The following is a 17,417-nucleotide window of genomic DNA, read 5'->3' as shown; positions in this document are numbered from 1 at the left end:
GACTCTTCAAAGGAGATCCAGGTTTCAGACCCTTGATATCTGGCAAACAGTGCCTCGGAGAAAGCTCTGCGCAGTGTTGCCCCCGGAAGTGTGCTTTGCGTCAGCGGGACGTGAACCCACGGTGTTCAGAGAGTCCCCGCTGCGTGCGGGGCCCCAAGCGGTAACCCCGAGGGCTCAGCTCTCTGATGCAGCAGGACCGCTCCTGCTGGGGGGGCCAACTTCACAAAGTGAGGGCAGGAGGAGCAAGCGGAGGGCCAACACCGCAACGAATCCATTTACAAGATTCAGTGCACGCAAAGCCTGGGGAAAACTTCTGCCCTGGGAAGGGGGAGCCGCTGAGGGTAATCGTGGTTTTTATGCTTGTAGACAGGTCAGCCTGGGACAGCGGCCGCAGGCTACCACGTCAGCTCCCAGCTGCTCCCCTTCTGCAGTTGTCTTGGCCTGTACATTCGGGATAACGGTGGAACCTTCGAGAACCTCAGAGGGTTGCTGGGAGCCTTACATGGGACAACATACCTAGGGCTCCTAGCCCAGCACCTGGCATTTAAGATTTCAGAGCCGGGATGTCTGGGTGGCTCTGGGGGTTAAGCATCTGCCTTTGGCTCAGGTCATGATCTCAGGGTGGCAGGATGGAGCCCCCCGTAGGGCTCTCTGCTCATCAGGGAGTCTGCCTCTCCTTCTCTGTCTGCCCCTCCCCATCCCCCGCTTGTGGGTTCTCTCTCTCTCTCTCTCAAATAAATAAATAAAATATTTAAAAAGAAATAATAATGAGAATAAAAAGAGGAAACTAGTGTTGGTGTGGATGTGGAGAAATCAGAGCCCTCAAATGTTGCTGGTGAAGACGTAAAATAGTGCAGCAGCTGTGGAAAAAACTTTGGTCCCCAAGAAGTTAAACACAGAGTTACCATATGACCCAGCCATCTGCTTCTGGGAATCTACCCCCGAAGAACTGAAAACAGGGCTGAAGCAGGGACTTGCAAGTCAATATCTGTAACAGCTTTATGCCTAGTAGCCAAAAGGTGGACAGAAATCAGACCCCTATCAACGGATGAATGGGTTAACAAAATACAACGGAATATGACCAATCCATAGGAAGCAACAAAGGACTGATACACGCTGCCGCATGGATGAACCTGGAAAACGTTATGCTAAGTGCAAGAAGCCAGACACAAGAGACCAACTATCACAGGACTCCACTTCCACGAAATATCTAGAAGAGACAAATTCACAGAGATAAAGAAATAGCTTCGAGGTTGCCAGGGGCTGTGGGGAGGAGGGAGTGGGGAATTATTGCTTGATGGGTGCAGAGTTATGGTTTGAAGTGATGGCAAATTGGGGAAAGAGCGAATAGTGATGGTTGCCAAGCATCATACACTCAGCTAATGCAAAGGGCTAAATTGGCAAATCTTGTGCTATATATACATATATTTTTACCACAATAAAACCATTGGGGTTTTCTTAAGCTGCACCAATGAGAGGCTTTGGGTGTAACTGGATAGAAATAGGTGGTGTGGGCGCCTGAGTGGCTCAGTGGTTTGGGTCTCTGCCTTCGGCTCAGGTCATGGTCTCAGGGTCCTGGGATCGAGTCCCGCATCGGGCTCTCTGCTTGGCAGACAGCCTGCTTCCTCCTCCTCCTCTCTCTCTCTCTCTGCCTGCCTCTCTGTCTACTTGTGATCTCTCTCTGTCAAATAAATAAATAAAATCTTAAAAAAAAAAAAAAGAAATAGGTGGTGCTCAGAACCACGAGCTCCCAAGACCACCTGCCAGCTTGTGCTATGGGGAGAGAGGTGCTCAGGATACAGGAGACTCTGAGGGGAAAGCCTGACCCGGGCCCCGACCCAAACCCATGTGTTTGTTCAGAGCTGAACCCGTGGCCTGACCCTGAGCAATGAGCGCGTCAGAGGAGGGCTGCTGGGGCGGGCGCTCCCCGGTCTCATCACTGATCTTGAATCATTGGCCATCCTGAGATCCGTTCCACCTACACCCCAGACCTCAGCAGCACTACTCACCCTGACTCTTCGGGGTGGCTGAGTACGCTCCAACTCCCACAGGAAACAAGAATGCAAATTGGACTCGCCATAATAAAGAAACAAATTTCAACCCATGGTGTCAGCACAGTTGTGACACGTGTCAGCGCAAGTAATTAGTTTGATCATCATTATAAGGTCACACGATGGCTTTTTGTCTGCTTGTTGGGTTCTTTACAACATCATTTGCAGACACTGGATGTTAGAATGGTGAAGAGTCCAGGGTGATTGCGTTTGGCAGGAGTGTTTAAGCAGTTATGGAAATCTAGCTGAGAGGAAGAACTGTTGAAAGATTTTTTTTTTTTTTTTTTTGGCCAAAGAAGAAAGAAAGATTGGGGCACCCAGGTGGCTCAGTCGGCTAAGTGTCTGCCTTTGGCTTAGGTCATGATCCCAGGGTCCTGGGATCAGGTCCTGCATGAGGTTCCTTGCTCAGTGGGGAGCCTGCTTCTCCCTCTCCCTCTGTGGCTCCCCCTGTTTGTGCCTCTCTCTCTCTCTCTTTCTGCCAAATAAATAAATAAAATCTTAAAAAAAAAGAAAAAGAAAAAAAGAACAAAGATTAGTTAGTATTCCCATCTGTACACACGCCCCATGGATGGTAGGGAATCCAGAAAGAAGCATGGCAAGATGGCTGCTCTCATGCCTTACTGGTGAGTTATGGGTAATTTTGCAGTAGCTAACACAATTTTATGCACATACCTTATTTTAAGTATCACTTTTTTTAATGAGCTAGAATTCATACAACAAAAAAATTTATCATTTAAAAGTCTATGACTCGTGGTTTCTAGCCTACTGACAATACTGTGTAGTTACCATCACTAATTCCAGAACATTCTATCACCTCATTCCCGGTGATCCCGGCAGCCCCTGGCAATCATTAAGCTACTTTCTGTTTCTATGAATTTCCCTATTCTGGTCATTCCATATAAAAAGAATCAGTACTACATAGGGTCTTTGTGTCATATGCTTTCAAGGTTCATTCATGTTGGGGACACCTGGATAGCTCACTCCGTTGAGCATCTGCCTCCAGCTTGGGTCACGATCCCAGGGTTCCTGGGATTGAGTCCCACATCAGGCTCCCTGCTCAGCAGGGAACCTAGCTTCTCCCTCTGCCTGTCCCTCCCCCCGCTTGTGTTTCTTTCTCTCTTTCTCTCAAATAAATACATTAAATCTTAAGAAAAAAAAAACTTTCAGGCACCTGGGTGGCTCAGTGGGTTAAGTCTCTGCCTTCAGCTCAGGTCATGATCTCAGGGTGCTGGGATTGAGGCCTGCATTGGACTCTCTGCTCAGCAGGGAGCCTGCTTTCCCTCTCTGTCTCTGCCTGCCTCTCTGCCTACTTGTGACCTCTCTGTCTGTCAAGTAAATAAATAAAATCTTTAAAAAAACAACAACAAACTTTCATCTGTGTTGTAGTATGGATCACTACTGCCTCCTTTTTATGGCCAAATAAGCCATTCCGATAATTCCACTGTATTATTCATTTTTATTATTATTCATTAGTTTATGGACATTTTGTTTCCATCCTTGGGCTATTAGGGATAATCCCGTTATGAACATTTATGTGCGTGTTTTTGTGTAGACTTATGTCTGCGTTTCTCTTCAGTGTATACCTCAGAGTGGAATTGCGGGTCACGTGGTAATTCTAATGCTCAACTTTTTGAGGAACTAGCAGACTGTTTTCCAAAGCAGCTGCCCCATTTTATGTTCCCTCCAGCATTAGTGTATGAGGCTTTCGGTTTTTTCCACGACCTCAGCAACACTGTTATTTATTGTGTTATTTATTTATTTATATCTGTTATTTATTGTGTTATTGTGCCTTTAAAAATTATAGCCCTGCACATACCTCTTGACCTGGTGGTTCTATTTCTAGAAATACATACTATGTGATGTAGTACACGTCGGTAATAAATACACTAGGGGTAGCTGGGTGGCTGAAACGGTTAAGCGTCAGACTCTCGGTTTCATCTCCTAAGTTGTGAGGTGGGTCTGGCTCCCCGCTCAGGGGGCGTCTGCTTGGATATTGTCTCTCTCGGCCCCTTCCCCTCCTCCCTCTTGCTCTCTCTCTCTCTCTAAAATAAATTAATTTTTAAAAAGGGCCTCCTTCCTTTAAAATTTTATTTTATTTTAGGTAAGGATTTCATTTATTTATTTGACAGAGAGATACAGCAAGAAAGGGAACACAAGCAAGGAGAGTGGGAGAGGGAGAAGCAGACTCCCCGCAGAGCAGGGAGCCCAACACGAGGCTCAATCCCAAGACCCTGGGACCATGACCTGAGCCGAAGGCAGATGCTTAACAACTAAGCCACCCAGGCGCCCCTAAAAAAAATTTTTTTTAAACAATAATTTTTTAAAAAATTTATTTAACAGAGAGAGATCACAAGTAGGCAGAGAGGCAGGCAGAGAGAGAGAGAGGAGGAAGCAGGCTCCCTGCCAAGCAGAGAGCCCGATGAGGGATTGGATCCCAGAACCCTGAGATCATGACCTGAACCAAAGGCAGATGCTTAATGACAGAGCCACCCAGGCACTCCTAAAAAAAATTTTTTTAAATAGTAAATACACTAGATGACACACATCATATTTGGCAGCAATGTCTGTAATAGAAAATTCTGGAAATATCCTATATTTCTGTCAATAAGGGACAAGAGAAAAATACTGGGTACATCCATACAATGGAGATCTACGTGGCTGTTAAACAAACAAACAAATCTATAACGATACGGAAAGAGCATGAAACTATACTAAATGATAAGTGCAGAGTGTCGAGCAGGGAGAATGTGATTGTTTGTTGAAAGTGTGGGTATGTGAACAATCTCATATACATACAGAAAAGCTCTGCAAGAACAGATCAGAATCCAGGGAAAACTGAGGGAAGCTGAGGGCACTGGTAGAAGAGAGATGAGCATTGGGAAACCTCTTTCATACCTTCCAGGCTGTATACAACGCAAATATATGACCCTGATTAAAATGAAAGCTTTAAAACACTGGAAACTAGGGGTACCCAGGTGGCTCAGTCGGTTAAGCATCTCCCTTCACCTCAGGTCATAATGTCGGGGTCCTGGGTTCGAGCCCCACATCAGGCTTCCTGCCCTTCCCCCACCCCGGCTCCTGTTCTCTCTCTCTCTCTCTCTCAAATAAATAAAATCTTTAAAAAACAAAATACTGGAAGCTAAACAGAACCTCTGTGTAGGCCTGATGTAACTGGGAGGCAGTCTGCCTTGTCCATTTCAACCCTCTTCCCTAAGGGAACTGACAGCACAGTGAGACAACTAAGGGACTTCCTTGGGTCCCTCAGGAATCAGTGGTGGCACCGGGAGATACTTCTGTACCCTTGTTTGTATAAAGTAAGTGACTAAAAAAAGGAAATCAACCAACCATGGCCAAGGGCTCAGGAAGGAAGCTGTGTTCACTTCCTGTTGCTGCTGCAACCAATTACCATAGCCTTCGTGGCTTTTCTGAGCTTCTAGTGCCCACCTTTCCTCCTGGGCTTTATTCCCAGCCAGACAATCCAGGATAATCTCCCCAGCTCAAGGTCCTCAACTCCATCACATCTTCGCAATCCCTTTTGCCACTCAAGGGTGAGGGCATGGATATGTCTTCAGGGGGTCATTACCCAGCCAGTGCCGGGACCCTCACACCAGACAGTTTAACGCATTTCAGGTAGACAGATCAGGTGGAGGCTTGTGGACATGAACCAGAGTGAGGTCATTCATTGCATTCAGGAAAGAACTGCAGGGAAGAGGCAGCCAGCACAACCAGTGTTCTAGGGTAGACAAGAGTGAGAAAAGACAGCCAAGGTGAGCTCAGATGATAATCTGTCCATGCCCTCTGGACCCTGGCCTCCCTTCCTTCCCCAGGGCCCAGGCCATCCAACATTCATGTGCAGGAAAATAAGAACCAGTTCCCTAAAGAGATCCAGCTCTCCGAGAGTCTGAGATGCTAACTAGGAGGCATGCTGGCTTCCAGAAAGAGCCAGTCCTACTCCGGTGCTTGCGGAGGACGGAAGGGGCAGCCCACATCGGTGCTCCTGGCCTCTCATCGCCCCCCCTCCCCAACCACATGTGAGGCCAGACTGAAGGCAAGCCCCACACCCAGACACAAAGCTGCCATTCATGCCCCAGCTCAGGGCAGAGCCGTGGAGGCAAACAGTCCGGCATTTATAGCAGGAAGCACAGCCCCATCGCCTACAGACACAGTCCCTCATCTGAGATTGGCAAGGAACAAGCAAGGATCACCAGACAGGACCCCGTTGAAATGTGCACACCGTAATCACGTGGACTTTTTTGAAAAGTACTGACCAGTTCCCTGGTATAGATCCCCCATTTTCAATGTCTGAATTTTTGCTGGTTATTAAATGTAGGGGTAACTTTCCCCCCCGCCATAAGAATTCTGCATGAGTAATTTTGTGTATTTTCTAGAGTGTCACATCAAGAGACACTTGATGTCCTAGTGTCCCACTCTTGGGGATACCATTTGATCCTTTGGTTAAGAGGGTGTCAGCCAGAAACTGCCTCCCACTAGGTAGGTACATTTTTCCCATTTGTAATGAATAAGTCATCTGTTGGGTAATAATTCTGGACTGTTCTCCAACATTTTACCAATGGTTTTAGCATCCTTTGATGATCCAATTATTTTACTGGGGACGCTCGATGGTTTTGGTTTTGTTTTGTTTTGTTTTTATTTATCTGCAATAAGCTGTATTATTTGTTGAAATAAATTGTTTAGTGCTTCTAAACTTGCATAAACTATACAGGCTGCACCTGGCCCACAGAAGGTGTTTAATACTGGTATCGATTTAAAAAATCATCGCTACAATTCGTTATGCACAAACAAACCTGCTTCATAAATCAGGCCCCCAAACTCTTCAGGCAATCAGGCCTGACTAAACTGACATCAGGTCATTTATAACTTCGGTTCCACTAAGTGTATATTTTTCTCCGTAGATGCTGCGAAGCAGAAATATCACGTGATCGTGTTGTACCATCCTGACCTTGCTGGGACTCTTGCAGTACCCTGGATATGGTATTCTATAGCCTTCTAGAATTAAAAAAAAAAAAAATCCGGACCCCCAAACCATATAGCCCTAAGCCTTTCAAGTAAGGGACTGTGTGTGGCTCTGTATTAAAAATACCACCAATAATAAAATAATTTTACAACCCACAGTAGAAAATGCTTCCTAAGGAGTTGGTACAAGTGAGAGGTCACCTTTCTTCGGAGCCGTAAGCGCAGGACCTCGCACCCTCCTCACGATGGCGCTGTGGTGCCTCGCTGAGGCTCCTAGCAGAGGACACCTGGGGAACCCATGCTCCAAGCCTTGCCAGTTGTGTGACCCCCAAACACGAGACTTGCAACCCGTGCAAAGACCACGTAACTCTGGGCCTCAGTTTCTCGTGAGAGACGTCCTTGGGGTTGCGCACAGAAAGCATTTAGCACAGCGCCTGCTAGGAGCGAGCGCCTGGGGTAACTGGGCCGGGCAACAAGGCCTGGCGTTCAGAAGTCTCGCTCTGGGACAACCCAGGTCAATCTCTTGATTGAAGTCCCTTGGGCCATCTAGGTCAATCGGAAGGAAGGGCGGCCCAAGAGGTCGTGAGAGAAATGGGTGGGGGGGCCCATTCTTACTGATACTAAACTTAGGATTAATTGGTTTGTCTACAGTTTAAGGGAGCGGGCGGGTTTCCAAAGTAGGGACACACGGGTTGTCGCTGCCGCTGCCGCAGACAAGTCTGTGTGGGAGAGAGGGTCCCCTTAAGAGCAGACCTGGGCTTCTGAGACTCTCTCTGCTGGGGACACAGCGCAATGCGAGAGCATCTCTGTGGATAGGCACTTGATCCAGAGTTGCAAACCGGGCCCAGGGTCGGAGTCACAGCTATGCCATTTACAGCACTGGCCAGATGGCGGGAGAGACGTTTCCAATGGCGGAGGCGGCTGCAGGCAGGAGGCCGGCACGAGAAGGAAACAAGATTTGCCGGGAGGAGGCGGCTGGGACAAGGCCCACGGCGGAAGCTCTCGGGGAGGTGGACCTCACCCCGCGGAGGTGGCTGGGGTGGGCACGAGGATGGGGTGCCAGATCACAGGGCGCCCGGCAGCAGGTGCCCACGTGGGCCAAGTGTAGGCTCTCCCAGGGGCGGGCCCCCGGCTCCCAGAGCGCGGGGGCTGCGTCTCCTCCCCGCCGGTCTCGCGGCAGCTGGGCCCTCCCCCGGCGCCGGCAGCCTCGCGGATCCCGCCCCTGCCTACCTCCTGCCTGCGGCAGCCGCCTGCCGGCCAATCTCCCAGCAGCCGGCCCCCGCGTCCGCCTCCGGTCGTCAACCCCCCCGCCCCCGCAGAGGACCGACTGCCCAGACCGCGTGTCCCGGGGCTCCCTGGGCGGGGCCGATCCCAGGGAGCCCCCTGACTGCCTCCCAGAGCTGGGTGGGGAAAGGGAGCTTAGCCCGCCGCCGCCTCCGAGCTGGCCGCCAGGTGAGCGCCGGGACAGGTAGGGACGCAGGTCGGGACCCGTGTCCGGTCCCCACTCACTTCCGCCCCAGACCCTACCGGGAGGGGCGGGTCCCCGGGAGTCCCGTGCCCCAGACCCCCTCCCCGGGCCCTCCCTGGGCCCTCCCCGGGTCCCAGGCTCCGCCAGCCCCCTGCGCCCCTTTAAGCCCAGAGTCACGCACACGTTTGAAAAGCCCCAGGTGGTACGGAAAGGGCTTTGCTTTTTAGAACGGGTCCTCTGACGCCCACGCCTTGCACCCCGTTGCTCCTCGGCGGAGGCCACCCTGGGGTAACCCCCCCCCAAAAAAAACCGTCCCCGATCAACACGTGTACACAGCAGCCAGCGAAAAGGCCAGACCACTTTTTACCAGTTCTGGTTTCTGTCTCTTCTGGCTGGCGGCCCCTTCGCAGAATCCGTGAATCAGAAGTCTCCGAACACCGTGTCTTGATTTAGCAAGTTTGTTTTTAGCTGCGGCCGCTCTTCCCAATTTAAGTTTTGTTCTACTAAGTTAACTTTTCCAAGTGTTGAGCAGTATCTTGTGACGCTCTGTGTCCTGTTCTTTATGTCTGGATCCTTCAGCTTAGCGTCTAGTAACTAACAATCTGGAAAGATAGCGGTATTAGAAACCTACTTTTAAAATAAATAATGTTTTAAGTGCCCCGGTATGACATAAGAACAAAAGATGAATAAGGCAGACAAAGCTCCGCATCAAGCAAAGCCCTGAAAACAGCACTCGCCCCCCCCCAAACCCCGCAACCCACAGTCAGTTAAAATTTTATGGGATTAAATGACTTTTCAGAAATGGCCAAAGTAATTGTGATCTGTGGTGCGTTTTTTTTAAACCTTTGCTCCTTGTTATTTCTCTGGTAGTTCCTTACATCTTTAAAGCAAATTCTGGGCTGATTTCTTACTTTGTCAACTTTTAGACAATGTCCAGTAATCCCTTACTAAAAATAGATGGAGACAGCTTTCCTAGTGCCCAAGTTTCCCTCCTCCCTGGATAATCACACATTCCTTGTTGTTTCTCTGTTGGGTGCTTTTGTAACATCAAACAAACAAACAAACAAACAAAACCCACCTTTTTAAACATGTTCCTTATTCCATTAAATTTTTGTTGTTGTTGCATTAAATATTTATAGGATCTTTTGACTCCCCATTTTGTGAGGCCTAGCTGAGGAATCCGCTTTAATAATGTTTTTTTAAATAAAGTTTTTATATTTATTTAAATACTAATTTTTTCACCCAATGGAGTCATATATGTGGTTCACAAATAGAAATGAGTCTACCTTTTTTTTTTTCTATTATAGAAGTACTGTCTCTTTAAGAAAATGGAAAGGTCAGTGTTTTAGACATAGAAGGGTTAGGGAGACATGACTACCCTCTGCAGTGTGTGAGTCCCCAATTTTGTCAGAAAAAGCTACAAAAGACCTTTTTGAGACAATGGGGGAAGTTGTTCATGGACTGAATATTAGATAGCAGAATGGATTTCTTTGTACTGGGGTGCCTGGGTGGCTCAGTGGGTTAAAGCCTCTGCCTTCAGCTCAGGCCATAATCCCAGGGTCCTGGGATCTAGCCCCAGGAGCCCCACATCAGGCTCTCTGCTTGGCGGGGAGCCTGCCTCTCTGCCTACTTGTAATCTCTGCCAAATAAATAAATAAAATCTTTAAAAAAAAAAAAAAGGAAGGAAAAGAAATGGTGTTAAGTGGTAATGTAGACCTGTAGTGCCCCCTATTCTTTCTTTTTTTATAAATTTTTTATTTAAATTCAATTTAGTTAACATATAGTGTATTATTAGTTTCAGGGCTAGAATTTAGTGATTTGTCATTTGCTTATAACACCCAGTGCTCATTACTCTTTTTTTTTTTTTTTAAGATTTTTTATTTATGTATTTGACAGAGAGAGAGAGCACAAGCAGACAGAGGGAGAGGGAGAAGCAGGCTCCCTGCTGAGGAGGGAGCCCAATGCAGGGCTCGATCCCCGGACCCTGAGATCATGACCTGAGCCAAAAGCAGGCACTTAACCGACTGAGCCACCCAGGTGCCCCTACCCCTTACTCTCTCTTAGAAGATGCACCTTGAAGTATTTAAGAATTCATCAAAGGACAGAAAGCAAATATGGCAAAATGTGGAACATACAGAGATATTCATTTTACCATTCTTTCAACTTTAACATGATGAAACTTTTATGGTAAAATCTGGGGAAAATAAGGCAAGGTAGAAACTAAGAAAGGGGGACGCCTGGGTGGCTCAGTGGGTTAGAGCCTCTGTCCTCAGCTCAGTCATGATCCCAGGGTCCTGGGATGGAGCCCCCGCATTGTCTCTGCTCAGCAGGGAGCCTGCTTCCCCCCTCTCTCTCTGCCTGCCTCTCTGCTTGCTTGTGAACTCTGTAAAATAAGTGAATAAAATCTTAAAAAAAAAAAAGAAACTAAGAAGGGGATCAAGACATACATACAGCAGGAACTCTGGAGTCTTGCACACCCAGGTTCACATCCCAGCTCTGCTGCTCGCGTGTCACGTGACCTTGGGTCCGTGGCTCTGCCTCCCCAAGCCTCAGTTTCCCCAGCTGAAAAATGGCAGCTCCCTCTTGGAGCTGTTCGTGATATTTCTTTTTTTTTTTTTTTTTTAAGATTTTATTTATTTATTTGACAGAGAGAGATCACAAGTACACAGAGAGGCAGGCAGAGAGAGAGAGGAGGAAGCAGGCTCCCTGCTGAGCAGAGAGCCCGATGTGGGGCTCCATCCCAGGACCCTGGGATCGTGACCTGAGCCGAAGGCAGAGGCTTTAACCCACTGAGCCACCCAGGTGCCCCTGTTCATGATATTTCTGTGAGATTTTGTAAAGCCCTCGCTTGTGTGTAGAGCGGTCATGGGCAGTTAACCACATCTATTAGTGAAGGATTTTTCTCAACTATCATAGTGTGCTATGCTAACATCATAACTACAGCTGGGCCCTTCCTTCTATTCTTTTAATCTAGAGATAGATTTTTTTTTTTTAAGTAGTCTCCGTGCCTAACTCAGGACTTGAACTCAGAACCCTGGGATCGAGACCTGAGATCAAAAGTCAGCACTCTGCTGACCGAACCAGCCAGGTGCCCCAAGATAGATTTTGAACTTGGCATTTCTTTTTCCTTTTTAAAATTCACCCAATGGCTCTGATCTCGACATTGGTCATTTTTTGCCCTGCTGTGTTTGGTCCTGACTTCCTAGGCATGGGTCCCCTGAGCCCCCATTCCTATAGCTGGGTTTCGGTGACGTCATGATTCTGATAGGGAGGTGAGGTGCACGCTGCAGTCCCACAGCTGGGCATGATCTACAAACATAGTAATGATGTCTGGGGCCAGGCCTTGATTGTGCTTAATTTACCTGTAACCACAAAGAGGTGGGAATTATTGGAAGTCCGCAGTATCTGATCTAAAACTTTGGGGCCTGGGTGTTAGACTTTCTGAATGGGAGGCAAGCCCTGGGGAACCCATTCTGAATGTTACAGAAGACCCGTGGTGGGACTGGGGAGCGCCGTAATCAAACACACTGGTATTTTCTTCAGTGAAATGCATGTTCACACTCAGTGAGATAATCAAATCTCACATCAGTTTGACTCCTTTCTGCCACTGAATGGGTCTGGGAACGACTTCTGGTTTTCAGACTTTTTGGCCCTGGAGAGAGGGGATGGGTACCTGCCCATTTCTCATTTTATGGAGAGGAAATTCCACTCAGAGAGGGAAGGCCATTTCCCCAAGGTCATGAACAGGAGTTTGCGGTGGGGCTGAGCCAGGGCTGACTGACCATAGAGAAGCTGCAACGTTCACCTCTCCCCAGTCCTCCACCCCCACTCATGGCCTGTCACCAGTAATTCCCAAAAGCAATGTCCCTTGCTCGCCTTGTGATGCCTTCTCTCCCAGAAATATCACTGTTGCCTCCTGGGAATAAATGAGATGATGCACAGAAAGAATTTTCCAGAGTGCCTTGCACAAAGAAAGCCCTTGGCAAATGTGAATTGTAATTTGTGCTGAGATGGGATGAGACTGTTTCCTTCTTGGGTTCAGTAACATTGGTGGTGTTTATCGACAGCATTAATATTTTTAAAATTATGAAATAGAACATCCATCCGAACAGGAAAGTATATAAAACAGAGGCATACATCTGTGTACATCTGCACATTGTGAAATATGTAACCGGGGCCCAGGTCAACTGCAAGGACATTGTTAGCCCCCAGAAGCTTCCCCGGGTGACTCTGGTTAATAGCCTTCTCCCTCCCGTGGGAGGGGACCACTACCCTGACTTCTATAATACTCATTTTGCTATTTTGCTCTTCTTTCTATGGTTTTAGCACTTGTGTGTCCATCTATTAACAATATTTGATTCGATTAGCCTGTTTGTGAACTTTCTAAAGGTAGTGCCATTAGTGTTGAGCAATTTACCATTCAAGCCAGGAAATTTTGGAAGCAATAGGGGTCACTAATTACCCTAATGACCCTGGGACAATATTTGCGGTAGATGGGGATTGCCCCAGGCAACTCAGGCTGTCTGGTTGTGCTAGAACTCACACCTTAGGTTCCTGGTCGCATCTGGTGTCTCTCACCCCAAATGAACCTTTGGAAGCTCATCCATATGGTTGTGAGTGTTTGTCGTTAACTCCTGTTTATTGCTACGTCACGTACCGTTCTGTGACTCCCTTAATTTACCTCTCCATCCTACAGTGGATGGGCATCTGGGTCCTTTCCAGACTGGAGGTATTAGAAACAGTCGTGTCATGAATATTCTAGTGTGTGTTTGCTGCCTCTGGGGTCAAATTGCTGGGTCATGGGACAGGCGCATTTTCAACTTCAGTAAAAAAATGCCCATCTAGTTTCCACCGTGACTAGACCAGTGTATCCTCCCATCAGGACCATAGGCGAGTTCTCACTGATCGCATTTTAAGTAAACTATGGTGACAGTCTGCACTAGTCGGTCGGTTGTTGTTTTTTTTTTTTTTAAAGCATATTCTTTATGACGTGTGACGTTCATTGCATTTAAGTTAAAATATACCAAAAAGCCAAAGGAAATTTACCTCCTGCTTTATGCATGGCCTTGACCCAGACGGCACTTGGGTCATGGAAGGGGTAATAATGAAATGGGGGCAGAGGGCACCTGGGTGGCTCAGTGGGTTAAAGCCTCTGCCTTCAGCTCAGGTCATGATCCCAGGGTCCTGGGATCAAGCCCCACATCAGGCTCTCTGTTCCATAGAGAGCCTGCTTCCTCCTCTCTCTCTCTGCCTGCCTCTCTGCCTACTTGTGATCTCTGTCTGTCAAGTAAATAAATAAGATCTTTAAAAAGAAAGAAAGAAAGAAAGAAAGAAAGAAAGAAAGAAAGAAAGAAAGAAAGAAAGAAAGAAAGAAAAAGAAATGGGGGCAGAGAAGTAGAGAGAAGGATCCAGAAACAGCTGTTAGCGTGAGCCATGAGAGACTGTACCTAGCCTTCACCCCTACACCAATTTTTAACAATTCTACATTTTAAAGATTATTTGCGATTGACCTTTGTAACTTCAAATTTTATGCTTCACTTCTAACTTTTTTATTCTGGCAACTTTTGATTCCCAGGATGGGAAGGAGGTGAGCCAAGCCTCTCAGTCTCCCCCGCCCCCCACCTTCGTTTCCCATCTTTTGTTACTTGTACATTTATTTTCACAGTGTCAAGGTTGATAACGTCTACAGTCTGTTCTGTTACCATATTTAAGTCTTAGAGGCTTTCACTGTCGAGTTTCCAGGGTTTTTGTGACAGCTTTAGTGAGATGTAATTTACATACCATGAAAGTCAGCCCTTTAAAGTGTACAATTCAGTGATTTTTAGTGAATTTACAGGGCTGTGCAGCCATCACCAGTTTTAAAGCGTTTCTGTCACCTCCAAAATATCCCCTGTGTCTATTTGTGGTCATTTCCCTGTTCCAAGCCCAGCCCCAGGCGACTACTAATCTTTCTGTAACTTTAGATATGTCATTTTTGGGCAGTTCATATAAATATATCATACAGTATGTATTGGCTCTTTGGGTCGGGCTTTTTTCACTTAGCATGCTGTCTGGGGGTTCATTCATATTGTCGCGTGTACCAGAACTCCATTCTTCTTCTTGCTGACCAGTGTTCCATTGTATGGATGGACCACATTTTGTTTATCCATTCATCAGTTGATGGACCTTTGGATCGTTTCCAGTAGATAATGCTGCTATGAACGTATGCACAAGTCTTTGCGTGGACGTGTGTTTTTGCTTCCCTTGGTTGTTTTTTTTTTTTTTTAAAGCATATTCTTTATGACATGTATATGTATATGACAGTATAATGGTAGAATTTCTGGGTTTCATGGGAAGCTTATGTTTAACCTTTTTTTTTTTTTTTTTTTAATGTTCACGTTTTAAAGAATCTGCCCCCACTGTTTTCCAAAGTGGTTGTACCATTTTAAATTCCAACCAACAACATGTGGCGATTCCGGTTTCTCCAGGTACTTGCCAATCTTTTGAACAATAGCCATTCTGGTGGGCATGAGATGGTGTCTCATTGTGATTTTAATTTGCATTTCCTTGATGACTAATGACGTTGAGCATCTTTTCATGTGCTTGTTAGTCATACGTTTGTCTTTGGCAAAATGTCTCTTCGGATTTTTTGTCTATTTTTAAATTGGTTTGTTTGTCTTACTGTTGAATTTTAAGTGTTCTTTATATATTGTGGATACGAGTCCTTTATCAGGTATATGACTTGAAGGCATAGTCTGCCAATCTATAGCTTCTCTTTCCATTTTCTCAATGGTGCCTTTTGAAGTGTAAAAGTTTTCAATTTTGGAGATGTTTTATTAATCAGTTTTTTCCTTACATGGATCACACTTTTGGGCTCATAGCTAAGAAGTCTTTGCTTAACCCAAGATCATGAGATTTTTCTCTTATTTTCTTCTAAAAATGTTATGGTTTTAACTCTTACATTCAGGTGTATGGCTTATTTTGAGTTATTTGTATATGGTATGAGGTAGAGGCCTAAGCTCATCTTTTTCCATGCAGATTTCCTATCACCAATGTTGAGAAGACAATCTTTATGCTAAGAGACCGGATCTTAAATGTTCTTACCACAAAAAAGAAATAATAATTAAGTGACATGATTAGAGGTGTTAGCTACTGCTGAAGTGGTAATCACACTGCAGTATATAAATGTATCAAATCAACACATACACCTTAAATTTACACAATGTTATATGTCTGGTGTATTTATATACATAGATACAATCTTTTTCTCATGAAAAACCAATAAACAGTTCTATCTAAGGTGAACACCCCTAGCCTCCAGGTTAAATAGATTCTTTTTTTCTTGCACTTTATCAAATGAACATAACATGGATACATATTTGGACCATGACTTTCTTTTTTTTTTTTTAAGATTTTATTTATTTGAGAGACAGAGATCACAAGTAGGCAGAGAGCAGGCAGAGAGAGGAGGAAGCAGGCTCCCCGCTGAGCAGAGAGCCCGACGCGGGACTCGATCCTAGGACCCTGAGATCATGACCTGAGCCAAAGGCAGAGGCTTTAACCCACTGAGCCACCCAGGTGCCCCGGACCATGACTTCCTTAAGCAGTTTTTTGTTTTTCCTGAAGTTTGTCATAGCTTTAATTTTTCCTTTTTTTTTTTTAAGTTTTTTTTTTTTTTTTAAAGTAATCTCTATACCAAATGTGGTGCTCGAACTCACCACCTAAGATTGAGAGTCTCATGCTCTACTCACTGAACCAGTCAGGCAACCCTTTAGTTTTTCCCTTTTGAGAAAAGTATTTTCAAAAAAAAAAAAAAAAAAGAGAGAGAGAGAGAGAAGAGAGAAGTATTTTCCTGTTTCTAACTTATCCAATCTATTTTTGGGAAATTTTTTTCTTCTAGAAGACATTCTTCCTTTTATAATATCCTGTTCTTACTGTGTTTTGAATATCTTCTCTAAGTGTATTCAGGGCCAGCTACATAATTTGCAGGGCCCAGTGCAAAGTGCATATGTGGGCCCCTTGTTTAAAAACAATTGAAAAGGGACGCCTGGGTGGCTCAGTTGGTTAAACGGCTGCCTTCAGCTCAGGTCATGATCCCAGCGTCCTGGGATCGAGTCCCGCATCGGGCTCCTTGCTCAGCGGGGAGCCTGCTTCTCCCTCTGCCTCTGCCTACCACTCTGTCTGCCTATGCTCTCTCTCTCCTCTCTCTAACAAATTAAAAAAAAAAAAACAATTGAAAATATCTCACTGACAACAGCAGAGCATTACAGCAAGCATGGAACCCCTGCAGTGCAAGGCCATGGTTGACAGTGTAGGTCACATCCCTGTGAAGCCTAAAGCCAGCCTTGTGTACTAATTTCCTTATGTCTTCCTTTGGCCCTCTGAACTGCTGTCTTTCCTCTGGGGTTCACTATAGTTCTGCCTGTTTACCGTAATACTTCTCTCTCAGGCTGCTAGTTTTCTTCAAGCATCTGGTGGTCCTTGCTTGTCCAATCACATTTTCAGACAAACAAAGGGCTTTTTCAAAGTCACTGGTATGATGGGGCACCCGGCTGGTTCAGGTGGTAAAGCATGTGACTCTTGATCTTGAGGTTGTGAGTTCAAGCTCCGCATTGGATGTAGAGATTACTTAACAAAACAAAAAAAAATTTGTTTTAAGTAACTGGTATGAAATTTGGGGCTGTTATAAATATAGTCCTGATTTCCCACTGGCCTCTTTGTCCAGTCGAACAGATGACGGAGAACTCTATGTTTTGAGACAGCTCTTACTAGTGTTAGCATGGAGGAAGCCAGTCTCTGCTGGGAGCTCAGTCCCAGGTGCCAGGATGGGAAGGGCTACACTCAGGGACACCAGCAGCCTCGGCACATCTCAGAGGCTTCATCCAGTTCCTTTAGAGAACTGTCATCCCGTATGGTTTTGTTTTTCTTGGGTGTGAATGTTGGGC

At 46.1% G+C, this 17,417-nt stretch overlaps 2 protein-coding genes across 4 annotated transcripts in view; both read left to right on the top strand.

Moving 5' to 3' along the window:
- The window catches only part of FBXO27 (F-box protein 27), a 34,715-nt gene extending 27,672 nt beyond the window's left edge, over positions 1 to 7,043 (top strand). Inside the window, exon 5 of the mRNA XM_032842209.1 lies at positions 6,965 to 7,043. Within this exon, the coding sequence (XP_032698100.1) occupies positions 6,965 to 6,991 (27 nt within the window). The 3' untranslated portion in view covers positions 6,992 to 7,043. The remainder of the gene's footprint in view (positions 1 to 6,964) is intronic.
- FBXO17 (F-box protein 17) overlaps positions 1 to 17,417 on the top strand; it is a 95,681-nt gene that overhangs the window by 59,015 nt on the left and 19,249 nt on the right. Inside the window, exon 1 of one of the 3 annotated variants that reach the window (XM_032842203.1) lies at positions 8,299 to 8,477. The exons of 1 other annotated variant lie outside the window; for it this stretch is intronic. The gene's annotated coding sequence lies outside the window, so the exon portion shown is untranslated. Of the gene's footprint in view, positions 1 to 8,298; positions 8,494 to 17,417 lie in introns of those variants that run through there. One more of the 3 variants, XM_032842202.1, reaches the window with a different exon arrangement.

The sequence above is a fragment of the Lontra canadensis genome, unplaced genomic scaffold (assembly GCF_010015895.1).
Source record: "Lontra canadensis isolate GAN:19392208 unplaced genomic scaffold, GSC_riverotter_1.0 scaffold125, whole genome shotgun sequence".
Lineage (NCBI taxonomy): Eukaryota > Metazoa > Chordata > Mammalia > Carnivora > Mustelidae > Lontra > Lontra canadensis.
The sequence above is the reverse complement of the archived record's forward strand: the minus strand, read 5'-3'. Positions and strand labels throughout refer to the sequence as shown.